Source organism: Manacus vitellinus, unplaced genomic scaffold (genome assembly GCF_001715985.3).
Source record: "Manacus vitellinus isolate BGI_N305 unplaced genomic scaffold, ASM171598v3 scaffold_12_pilon, whole genome shotgun sequence".
In the NCBI taxonomy this organism is placed as follows: Eukaryota; Metazoa; Chordata; class Aves; order Passeriformes; family Pipridae; genus Manacus; species Manacus vitellinus.
The window spans coordinates 5396466-5407661 of NW_021938949.1; the positions used below are offsets into that span (position 1 = coordinate 5396466).

General features: G+C 62.7%; 1 protein-coding gene across 1 annotated transcript in view; it reads right to left on the reverse strand.

The window, feature by feature from the left end:
• The window catches only part of MYO15A (myosin XVA), a 49304-nt gene that overhangs the window by 23618 nt on the left and 14490 nt on the right, over positions 1 to 11196 (reverse strand). Inside the window, exons 2-40 of the mRNA XM_029957820.1 lie at positions 10980 to 11141; positions 10768 to 10881; positions 10613 to 10671; positions 10240 to 10363; positions 10055 to 10150; positions 9844 to 9975; positions 9452 to 9577; positions 9200 to 9277; positions 8645 to 8799; positions 8463 to 8508; positions 8204 to 8328; positions 7838 to 7955; positions 7574 to 7749; positions 7403 to 7487; positions 7074 to 7127; positions 6861 to 6942; positions 6647 to 6777; positions 5654 to 5749; positions 5328 to 5563; positions 4919 to 5097; positions 4734 to 4806; positions 4384 to 4575; positions 4132 to 4226; positions 3945 to 4033; positions 3738 to 3864; positions 3548 to 3609; positions 3360 to 3423; positions 3112 to 3250; positions 2803 to 2893; positions 2623 to 2719; positions 2277 to 2398; positions 2121 to 2180; positions 1820 to 1895; positions 1345 to 1460; positions 1143 to 1261; positions 918 to 1059; positions 564 to 675; positions 355 to 429; positions 69 to 166 (exon numbers count right to left, since the gene is read on the reverse strand). Coding sequence (XP_029813680.1) covers positions 69 to 166; positions 355 to 429; positions 564 to 675; positions 918 to 1059; positions 1143 to 1261; positions 1345 to 1460; positions 1820 to 1895; positions 2121 to 2180; positions 2277 to 2398; positions 2623 to 2719; positions 2803 to 2893; positions 3112 to 3250; positions 3360 to 3423; positions 3548 to 3609; positions 3738 to 3864; positions 3945 to 4033; positions 4132 to 4226; positions 4384 to 4575; positions 4734 to 4806; positions 4919 to 5097; positions 5328 to 5563; positions 5654 to 5749; positions 6647 to 6777; positions 6861 to 6942; positions 7074 to 7127; positions 7403 to 7487; positions 7574 to 7749; positions 7838 to 7955; positions 8204 to 8328; positions 8463 to 8508; positions 8645 to 8799; positions 9200 to 9277; positions 9452 to 9577; positions 9844 to 9975; positions 10055 to 10150; positions 10240 to 10363; positions 10613 to 10671; positions 10768 to 10881; positions 10980 to 11141 — 4323 coding nt within the window. The remainder of the gene's footprint in view (positions 1 to 68; positions 167 to 354; positions 430 to 563; positions 676 to 917; positions 1060 to 1142; positions 1262 to 1344; positions 1461 to 1819; positions 1896 to 2120; positions 2181 to 2276; positions 2399 to 2622; positions 2720 to 2802; positions 2894 to 3111; positions 3251 to 3359; positions 3424 to 3547; positions 3610 to 3737; positions 3865 to 3944; positions 4034 to 4131; positions 4227 to 4383; positions 4576 to 4733; positions 4807 to 4918; positions 5098 to 5327; positions 5564 to 5653; positions 5750 to 6646; positions 6778 to 6860; positions 6943 to 7073; positions 7128 to 7402; positions 7488 to 7573; positions 7750 to 7837; positions 7956 to 8203; positions 8329 to 8462; positions 8509 to 8644; positions 8800 to 9199; positions 9278 to 9451; positions 9578 to 9843; positions 9976 to 10054; positions 10151 to 10239; positions 10364 to 10612; positions 10672 to 10767; positions 10882 to 10979; positions 11142 to 11196) is intronic.

Consider the following 11196-nt stretch of genomic DNA (forward strand, 5'->3'; position numbering starts at 1 on the left):
GGCTGGCAGCCCAGGTGGACACCCCGAAAAAATCTCTGTTTGCTTCCTCCTGCCTTTGCATTCCCAGCCTTTTCCAGAGGTGTGGCCACAGATTTTGGCTGGAAGCAGCTGCAGTTCAGCAGCATTTGAGGTAAAGGCAGGGAAGAGGGGCCACAAAGCCCGTCACCTGCAGGGACATGGGCAGCACCTGGTGCCACTCAGGGTGGGACCCACAGGGGAGCATCCCCCTGCATTGGGTCGGTGCTGAAAAGATCCCAAACCATCCTGCTGAGGATCCTGCCCTATCCCCCAGCCCCAGGAAGGGACACAGCTCAGGGCACACCAGGGACAAACATGGGGCAGCGTGGCACTCACCAAAGTCCTGGGTGCCTGTCTTCAGCTCCTCCAGGTACATCACCTTCTTGCGGACCACGCAGCCATAGTAGTAGTCTGACACCATGGGGACAGAGGGTGTCACAGGGTGCAAGACAAGTACACGACCACCTCTGGGGCGGGTGAAGCCATCAGTCCTGCCACCCCTATGAGGGTGTTTCGCTGTGGAGGGCAGTGTGGAGGCCTCTCACCTCTCTCAGGATGCTCCAGCGACTGGAGGTGGATGATGTCCCCTTTGTGGAAGCTGAGCTGTCCCCCATCCTCTGGGCTGTAGTTCCTGACAGCCACCACATACTGGGAGTCCTGGGCACAGCAGGGGCTGGCACAGCCATTGCACACAGGGACACCCACATCCCACCCAGCACAGGGGCTTCGAGCACCCGCAGCCCCAGGACCACCCCAGGGTGTCCCCCCCAATTCCATACATGGTCCTATTCACAGGGTGCCCTCCACTGCCCACCCCAGCCCCCCGAGTGCAGGGACACAGGCAGGGTCTGACCCCCAGGACATGCCCCCCCTCACCCCGGACCCAGGGCACCCCCCACCTTCCTGAGCTCCGTGATGAAGTGGTCGACCGTGACCTTGACCTGGGGGGCTTTGGGGGAGAAGAGGATGAGCTTCTCGCTGCGCAGGTTGAACTCCAGCATGTTCCTGGATGGGGTGGTCACGAAGAGCACGTCGGCGTAGCTGGGGCAGGGCGAGGGGAGGCTGAAACACCCAGCACCCAGGGCACCCATCCCACCCCAGCCTCCCACACTCCTCACCCCCACCTGTACGCCCGCAGCACCCGCAGCTGCTCCCCGGGGACGTTGGTGCCCTTCACCAGCCGCAGCAGCTTGATGCCGGTGTGGGACACAGCCAGGATCTGCACACCCGTCCCCACACTGCCCTGTGGGCCAGGACAGTGCCTCAGCTGGGGGCACAGGGCCATGGTGGCCCCCATGCTGACCTACCCCACAGCCAGACCCTCACCGTGGCAGGGAAGAGACGGGAGAAATACACCTCACAGCCATCCCGGGCTGCAGCGATGATCTCCCTCTTGACACTCTCGGTGGCCACGGGGCTGAAGGAGTCCAGCTTGTTTTCCGCTGTGGGGAGAGGGAAATACCTCTTGGTGAGCATCCTCCCTCTCTGGGAAGGATCCACGCATGGTTCCCAGCAGGAGCAGGGATGATCATAGCCTTCCCACACCTGGCAGGAACATGATGGAGAGACCCATGTCCCCCCGGCAACTGGCTGAGACCTGACAGAACTCGTGACATTACGGAGCACTAAGTTACCAGGGGGTCATTGCATTTGGAGGCAAAACTACCCCAGCTCTAAGCAGAGCCAGTCGTGACCCCAGGAGATGAGGCTAGGCACCAGAGAGGCTGGGTTTGAGCCCCCCAGGTGTATGAACCCCCCCAGGCAGGGAGCAGCAGGACACAGGGATGTGGTCGAGGGTTACCAAAGAGGGATTTCAAGCGGAGCCGCTCCTCCTGGCTGATCCGGATGCAGGTGTCAGACAGCACGTCATTGAAGATCTGGGGAAGGGGGTGAGGAGCAGTGAGGTCATGCCAGGGAGCGTGGGGGGACCCCAGCTCCTCTGCCCAGCCCGCTCCCCCTGGCTTGGGGCAGCTCCTACATGGCAGCTCAGCAGGGGAAGATGGGACATATGCGGTGGGATGAGTGAACCATCACCCCACTGGGGAATACCTCAGCTTCCAGGGGACCCCTGGGGGAGCTTAGGGGCCAGCTTGGTGCCTCACCTGCCTGAAGATGAGGTCGAGCAGCAGTGGGTTGTTGATGCTGTCCTTAGGGTAGAAAACCTGTCAGGAGAGAGAACAGGGCTTGGTGAAAAGCCCCCTTTATCCCTCTAGGACCTCAGCACCAGCCTGCCCCTGAGTGTCCCCATAAATCCGTACCTCCTTCCGGATGAATATTTTCCAGGGCACGTTGTGGTAGGTGTAGAAGTCCTCACTGCAGCTCCGGTGCAGCTGGGTCTGGACCTGCTGTGCCTCAGATGGGAGCTCCCGAGAGACAGAGACTGTGAAGGGACAGAAAGCCCTGCAGGAAGGCCCCTCCACCCAGGGAAACTGAGGCACGAGGAGCAGTTGTCAGGTCGAGCCGGACACAGTGGCTATTCCATGAGGGTGCTGTGGAGCTGGACTAGCACCAGGCTGCATAAGGCATCACCCAGTGCCACCAGGAGGATGAGGTGCCCCACTCCACCCTGGCCCCCCCCAGGGCCACAGCTCTGCCCAGCAATACCTGGGGGCCGGGTGGCTGCTGGACGCCCCGTGGGTGCTCGCAGCTGGTACTTGGCACTGGGCACCGGCTTCACTGTGGCCACCACCTCCTTGGGCCCCTGTGAGGCACAGAGGGGCTGTGGTCAGAGCCAGTGACACCCCCAGCCTAGTAGGGGGGACATGGGGGCAGCCACATCCCTACCACAGCCGCTGGCACCCGAGCTGCCGAGAGCTGTTCCTTCAGGATCTGCATGGCTTCCTCGTGGGGGTCCACCTTCTTCCCAAAAAGCTTGCTGCAGAGACAGCATCCTACACTGCCTATACCTGGAATCACTTGCATCCTGGCATCACCTGCATGCTGGAATTACCTGTACCCCAGCATCACCTGTACCTGGCATCACCTGCAACCCCATCATTCCCTGCACCCCACCATTCCCTACACCCTGGCATCAGGGTCAGCACATGGACCTGCTCATGTGTCCATGGCTTGGCTGGGGACCCAGGTGGGTACCTGGGGGCCTGGGAGCTGCGCAGGGCTGGCTGGCACTGCCGGATGATGTTCCGGATGTCGTGTGTGGGCCGTGGGAAATGCTCTGAGTTGAGCCGGGAATGCCGCACCAGCTCTCCTGGCCACCGCCGCCCCACAGCTGCTGTGGGGTCAAGAATGGCTCAGGGGGGGCTGGACACCGCCTCCACACCTGGGCCCTGGCTCGGTGCCACGGGTCTCCATGGCCACCCCACTGCACCAGGACCCCTTACCGGCTTTCTGTGAGTAGGGCCGGGGCTGGGGGGTGCGGGGTGGTGTCCCCTCTGCTGCTCTGCCCTGCAAGGGACACTGTGCCATCAGCACCCAGCACCCCCAGCTGCACCCATCCCCAGGGGCTGCCCAAGGGAGCTGCCCTGAAGCGGAGGAGGAGCTTGACCCCTCCCAGCCCCCCGGCACTGACCGGGAGTCCGGGTGGCTGGTTGGCATCTGGCCTGCTCTGCGGGGACAGGGCTGGCTCTGTGCCTGCGATGACAAAGAGGAGAGATCAGCTGTGAGGTCCTGGGTGCAGGCATGTCCCCCCCACCAGGGACCAGGCCAGGAAACTGAGGCAGGGAGCTGGGGTGGGATGTGGGAGTGCTCGGGGTGCTCACCTCTTGGCTGACGCATCTCTGCAGGCACAGGGAGTCCACTCCGATTGGCATCACTGCCACTGTCCCCCCCTCCCACGCCACCTCCTCCCTTCATCCTCTGTGAGAGGATGGCTGGCTTCTCCAGCTCCTGGGGGGGCAGGAATCAGGGTAAGGCAGCCAAGCCACATGCACCCCAAAATGCCTTGGGCAGGGGGATGCCCCTCTCACCCCATTGCCGTAGGAGAGCACTGGATCAAAGAGGCTGTCCAGGTACCGGTCCAGACCCTTCTGGCTGCGTGGCTCCCCAAATTCCCCATCTGCAGGGGGACAAGGAAGAATGAGCTGCCAGCAGCAGGGCTCCACCAGCACAGCAGACCTTCACTGCAGCACTGGGGCCAGGGGGAGGATGTCCTACCATGGGGGTGGTACATCTCTGTGGAGGGCAGCGTGGGGGCTTTCACAGCTGGGGGAGGAGGCACCTCATCCAAATCCAACCCATGTCCCAGCACCCTGTAGAGACGGAGGATGTGCTCACTGAGCACCCACTAGGTGCCAGATCCCCTCCTCCAGGAGCCCACCCACCCCTATCCAGCACCCATCCAGCCTGGTGCCAGGGTTCATCCCACCAGCCCCACAGCGGGCGACCCATCCCTGCCCAGGTACCTACACCCGGCTGTCCCTGCCGAGGCTCTCAGTCCCATCCCATGCGATGAGGAAGCAGGATTTCTGTCTGGGGAAGCCCCGGAGCAGCTCGAGGTCGGAGATGAGGTCCAGGACATAGTCATGGCCAGCCAGCTCGGCCCACTGGGCACCCACCTTCATGGCCACAGACCAGCCACGCCAGCCCTCTGCCAGCCCCCTGCCAAGAGCCAGATGCTGGAGATGGGCAGGGGCTACCAGCAGTGCCCCAGCTTTTTGGGGACACCCTGCCCACAAGCTGGGCATCCCGACTCCCCGATCCTGGCGACACCCAAAACAGCCCTGGGGTGACACCGTGGGTGCCAAGCCAGTGCCTACCTGTGCTTCAGGACATCCCCTGCCAGGTCCTCGCCCGTGCTCCAGGAGTGGATGGGGCAGGAGAACTGGTCACCTGGGGAGGGATGGGCAGTGAGCTGGTCCCATCAGTCCCCTCCTGTCCGTGAGGGTGGTAACCCTGTGACCGCCCCTCACCACCGCCGTGCCCGGTGCCGCGCCAGCCGCACCGTTGAAGCAGTGCAGGTCGAGGGCCATGCTGGCCTGCTGCCGGTTCGCCGTCCACTCCAGCAGCGAGGGCGGGAAGGTGCGGGCGGCCGCCGTGCCCAGCTGGGACCGGGCCATGGCGTGCATCAGCTTGCGCTGGCACACCGGCTTGTAGCCAGCGAAGGCGTAGTCAGAGACGAACCTGTGGGGAAGGGACGGTGCTGCAGGAGGGACCTGGGTGGCACCCCAGGCACATGTGCCAAGTTGGCACAGGACCACAGGTCCTGGTTGGACCTGGGCAGTGTCCTCAGGCACAGGTACCCGGAGAGTGCCCCGAAGAGCCACAGCAATGTCCCCAGGCATGAATGCCAGTCTGTCCCAGAGGGTCCCAGCCATCCCTGCTCCCCATCCCCATGCCCATCCCTGGCTCACTTGAGCAGGTACTTGTCGAAGGCGGAGGACGGGGGGAAGGCGCTGAGGCAGGTGGCCAACAGCAGCCAGCCCCGCTCCTCGTTGTTGACGTTGGTGTTCCGCCAGACCTGGTTGGCAGCTTGTGCCAGGAGCTCATCCCGCAGCCCTGGCACTGACAGCCCCTTCTGCACGATGTAGTTGCCAAAGAGGGTCTCCTGCAGGCCGCCCAGCCCCGGGTCCCCCATGAACCGCAGGATCTGCCACGGGGACAGCCAGGTCCTCCCTCTGGCCCCAGGCAGGGAGCAGGCAGGGGATCGCGGTGATGGATCCTGTGCCGTCCCACCTACCAGTTGGAAGATGCTGAGTGCCTCGTGGCACAGCTCCTCATCCAGCCGGGTGAGGGGGGCCTTCAGCGGGGCCGTCAGCATCCCGAACGCCGGTTCCTGCGGCGACACCCGCACCCGTGGCTACCTGGGGACAGCCTCAGGCCACGAGGGGCCGGCCCCAGGGTGCTGAGCGTGGTGCTGATGCTGGATGGGGACTATGGGGCGGCCAAAGGGCTGGGGCACAGGATGGGGCTGGCAGCCTGTCAGGAACGGGGAAGGGACGGGCTCAAGCTGTGCTGGCAGCACCAGAGATGGGTGGTGAGGCCCTGGCACAGACTGCCCAGAGAAGCTGTGGCTGCCCCACCCCTGGAAATGTTCAAGGCCAGGTTGGACGGGGCTTGGAGTAACCTGGTCTGGTGGAAGGTGTCCCTGCCCATGGCAGGAGGTTGGAATGAGATGGGCTTTAACATCCCTTCCAATCCAAACCAGTCTATGATTCCATGCCAGCATTTTGGCAAGGCTGAGAGCAGGATCCAGCCCTGGTGCTACCACTCAGGACGCCAGGGACAGGGAAACACAGGGCAAAAATAGAGGGCAAAGAGGAGGAATGGGGCAAAGTGGCCGGGGATGGGGCCGGGGTCCTGGGAGCAAGCGACCTGGTCTCCCGCCCCAGCGTTCCGGATCCGCCCCGCGTCGGGCGTCCAGGAGGGCTCAGCGGGTCTCTCTCCGATAGCCTCAGCATGGTCCCCCCGGCCTCTGGAGACGACAGGAACCCACGGGGAGGGAGGGAGGTGGCAACCAGCTCATCACAGTACCACAACCACCCCAGATCCAGCCTCTCTTGCTCCCCGTGGCGTCCCTGGGGCCAAAGCTGGGGCAGAGCCCGGTGGGATGGTGTGGGGAACCGCCGCAGGGACCCTGATTCTAAACGCTCAGCCACAACCGGGGTGCCGGGGACCCCCCAAAAGCTGTCTGGACAGGCTCCCCACTGCTGGGCCACGGCGTCCACCTTACCTGGAAGTGGCCCCGCACGTACTTGGCCATGGGGTAGTCGTTGATGTCGAGCGGGAGGGTGAGCTTGGAGTCGGGCTGCAGTGCCGGCGGTGGCACCAGGACCACGCAGCCGGCATTCACCTCCTGGGCGGCTGTGGCACAGCGGGCAGCTATGGCACAGCCGGAGGGATGGGGAAAAGGGGCTGGGGGCGATGGCACCGCAGGACCCGCTCACCTGCAGCAGCCTCCAGCAGCCCCATCAGCTCGGCCGGGATCTCCAGGTGGGTGACATCCACCACCTCCCTCCGTGTCAGCTCCTGCCACCGCAGCACAGGGATGTGCCCACTCACCACACTGCTCCCTGTGCCAGCACCCATGGGTGCCTCGGTGGGCGAGCACATGGCAGGGACAAGGGCACAGCAACACATGCGTGCTGAGCGCCTGTTACCTCCTTCATCCTCTCCTTCTCCTCCTCAGCCCGCCGGCGAGCATCCTCCTTCCTCTGCAAGCAGAGCAGCCATTCTGAGTCCCACCGGGAGAGAGGGAGACCCAGAGGCAGCAGGAACTTGGGGGGTGCCACTGTCTCCCCAAATGTCATCAGGTTTTCATCACAAGGAGGTACCATCAGTGCCCCATGGGACGTGGAGGAGGTGGTAGCATGGGGCCTGGAGGGGCTCAGGGTTTGGGGGGGGCTTTCTTCAGACCCACCACTGAACATGCAGCAGGGTGGGAGCAGGTGCCCAGGACACCCCTGGAATGTGCCAACCCCCACCTCACCTTGAGGTACCGCCGGCGGTTCACGTAGATGTGCACCAGCGACCTGAACTTGATGAGCGTGTGCCGCATGCGCCGGTACCGCTGCCTGCGGGAGGGCACCCGTCACCCTCTGCCACCCATCACCCTCTGCCACCCACCAGAGCCCCCCTGACGCCCCCTGGGGACCCCCACCTGGCCAGGTATCCCCGTGCCCGGCTCTGCAGGAGGACGATCTTGCGGCGGAGGGAGCGGAAACGCCGCTTGATGAAGAAGGTGCGAGCGTAGCGCTGGAGTGTGAGCGCGGCCAGGTGATGGGCACGGGCTCGCTTGCTCTCCAGTGCCTGATACAGCTGCTCCTTAAGGAAGAGCTGGGAGCAGGGATGATGCCATGAGCCCCCTGCCCTGGCCACCACCCCCAGGGCACCACTGGAGCCAAAACCCCTCCTGGGGCAGTACCTTGGTGACGCCAACGTAGTACATGCCGGGGTTAACGGTGCAGAGATTCCTCAGCATCTCCACGCAGTTGGCTCCATTGGGAATGATGTTGGACCACATGTCGACGAGGCAGCGGTACCTGGGTGAGCCCATGACACTGTGACCATGCAGGACCCTACTGGGACCCCAGCATGGACCCTCCTTGCAGTGACGAGCACCATGCTTGGAGATGCAGCTTCTCCCGGAGCTGTGCATCAAAGCAAGGGGCTCCCAGCTCCCACTGTGGGGGAACCCTGGCCCAAACACTGCCCCCCAAAACACCCACAAGCTCTGTGGTCTCCTCTCACTGGACCATATGGCAGTACCCCACCCACAGCCCCAGGGCACCTGTCGATGAAGACGAGGAAGGGGATGCGGATGGGGAAGCCCTCCTTGCGGATGCGGATGGTCTCCAGGATGCCCGAGTAGCGCAGCTGGCTGCTGACCACGTCAGCCTCGAAGAGCCCTGGCTCCTGGGGAGGGAATGGGGAGAAACCTCAGTGGCTGCCTGGGCAAACCCCTGCTCAGTGTGTTCCCACCATGCTCCCAGTGCCAGCGGGGCAGGCAGCACTGGCATCACTGCAGGCTGGAAAGCCCTGGCTGTCACCTTCTTGTTGTTGGGTTTGAGGCAGCGCACAAAGAAGGGGTTGCACCTGCAACAGAGAGACCCCGTTAGCCATGGAGGACAGAGGACAAAGCCAGCCCAGCCACCTCGGGCTCAAGTTCCACTGTCACCCTGTCCCCACCAGCCCAGTGCATGGCCTGCCTGCCCACTCCACCCACTCTGACCTCTCCATCTTCTCCACCAGCTCCAGGAGCGACTGCTGGAAGCGGGCGGCCACAGTGGGAGCCTTGTACCGCCGTGTCCTCGTGCTGCTCCTCCGGATGAGGCTCCTCTGCCGGGCCATCACCTGGGCATGGCCAAAGAAGAGGTTGGCCACCACCTTGGGGAGATGGAAAGGGTTAGTGAGGAGGAAGGTGGCCAGGATGGTGCAGCTCCCCTGGCTCCTCTTCCCAGCCCAGCCACTGCCTTTTTGCCCAGCTCTAAGCAAGCTGCATCCCCTGTTTGTGGCTGGATTCCCTGGATAGGGATGGGGATGAGGATATGGATTAGGACACAAAGCGTAAGAGCAGCCCATGTGCCCATTTGTGTCAAATGCTTGAAGGGTCAAAGCCCAGAGGACCCCATGAAAGGAGGGCACAGGGTGGAGCCAGAGGCATCTTCTGCTTCAGGTCCCCCTTGGCTTCACTGGTCATGGGGACACATAGCTGGGGACATGAAAAGGGATGTATGGCCACCAGCAACCTGTGTCACCACCAAACCAGGCTCAGGCAGGGCCCTACCTTGGTCTTGCTGCTGATGAACAGGTCCAGCACATCCTGACGGACCTGGTCATAGTTTTTATCCAAAAATTTGTGAACCTGGCAAAGAGCAAAATCTCATGGTGAGGAGCCTGGCAGCATGATGGGGCGAGGTGAGGAGCTCCAGGCTGGGATGGGGGGTCCCAGCCAGACCCCCCTGTGCTGCACCTCCCTGCTTGGTGCAGGATCAACCTCCTGGTTAACACCCCAGCTGGGCATCCCCCTGCCACACACCTGGTAGGTCACCTTCCCTGCATAGTGCTTGATGGTGAACTCGGGCAGCGGCATCTTGGGCTTCGTGTAGAGCGGGTTTGTCCCATGGTGGTAGTGACACTTCTGGAGGAACGTGTGGTCGGTGGCCTGGGGAGGGACACAGGGGTGAGACACAGCTTGGGCAGTTCAGCAGCAGGTTGGAACTAAGTGAGCTTTAAGGTGCCTTCCAACCCAAACCATTCTGGGATTCTATGATGATTCTATGATTCTTGGGGCTTATCCAGTCCAGAGAAACCCAGAGGATCTCCCAGGTTGTCCAGGACAGCCCAGGAGAAGAGCACCCCTGGGCCACAGTGATTCCATAACCATGGTGATCACCCAGTGCTGCTGTCTCATTACCAGGCACTTCTCACCTGGGGGAAGCAGCTCTGGTCATCCAGGATCCGGAGGATGCCGTAGGGCTTCTGGGAGATGAGGTCGATGCAGGGCTGGTTGTCACTGAAGGGGATCTCCTTCCACTCAATCTGCTCCCGGAGATACTCTTCCTATGGGAGCAGATCCAGGTCACACATAAGCTCTCTCCCCTGGCCCGGGGGCAGAGCCTGGCACTGCCCACTGACCCACCTGCTCCTCCTGGAAGACGATCTTGTTGAAGAAGAACTGCAGGTACTCGTTGGCATAGTTGATGCACAGCTGCTCAAAGCTGTTGAAGTTGAGGTCCTGCGAGAAGGAAGGTCTGTTGAGCCTGAGACTCCAGGAGGATGGAGCAGGGATTGAGCCAGGATGGAGCTGGGATGGATCCTGCTCACCTCGAAGCCGTAGATGTCCAGGATGGCAATGGAGAGGGCCTCCTGCCGAGGGTACACCAGCTTGTTGATGCGGTCTGTGAGCCAGCCAAAGAGCAGGGAGTAGAGGGTCTTGGCAATGGCATCCCTGGGAAGGAGAAGAGCGATGGAGCTCTGGAATGGCATGGCATGGCACTGTGTACATCCCCACTGCCGTGGCCAGCACCCATCACAGCACAGGGCAGCCCTTAGGGCTGGAGTTTTAATCACTGAAGAGCCTAATCCACACTGGGGGACCTGACCACCTCTTTTCCCAGCTGGCATTTCACCTCCCACCCCATTCCTGAGGGTCAATCCCCCTGTGTCCCCCCAGTAGCACAGCCCCCCTTCCCTCTACCTGGCATCCACGGCGCTTTCAACAGTGAGAGGGGTAAAAATCTTCTCCCGCAGCGTTTCCTGTTTGGGAAACAGCATGATGGAGCTTTAGCAACACCAGCCATGGTCCCCAGGGACCAGAGACCCCCCTCCCTGCCTGTGCCCCCCTGCACTCACCGTCACCTTGAAGGTGATGGCTTTCTGCAGGCCCTCGGGGGACACCTGCAGCAGCTCAGCCACCGTCCGGATCTCCGTGGCGCTCACCACCGTGGCCACCTCCTGGCAGTCGGTCTGCGGGACACAGGGACGTGGTGGGACATGATGACCCCCCACACCTGCCACGTCCCGAACCACGCCCGGAGAGCACACCTTGGCTCCCTGCAGGGTACCTCGTATTTCTCAAAGTAGACGTTGCCCAGGTGGAGGACGGAGGAGAGGATGCGGAAGATGCTGTTCTGCTCATCCACGCTGAAGCTCAGCACCTCCATGGTGTTGAGCAGCCGGCGGAAATCCTCCGCGTCGTCCTTGCCAGGAATCTCGCAGTTCCCACCCTGGCACAACCCCCTCGGTCCATCAGTGGCTCTCAGCGGGGGGAGAGGGGCCAGC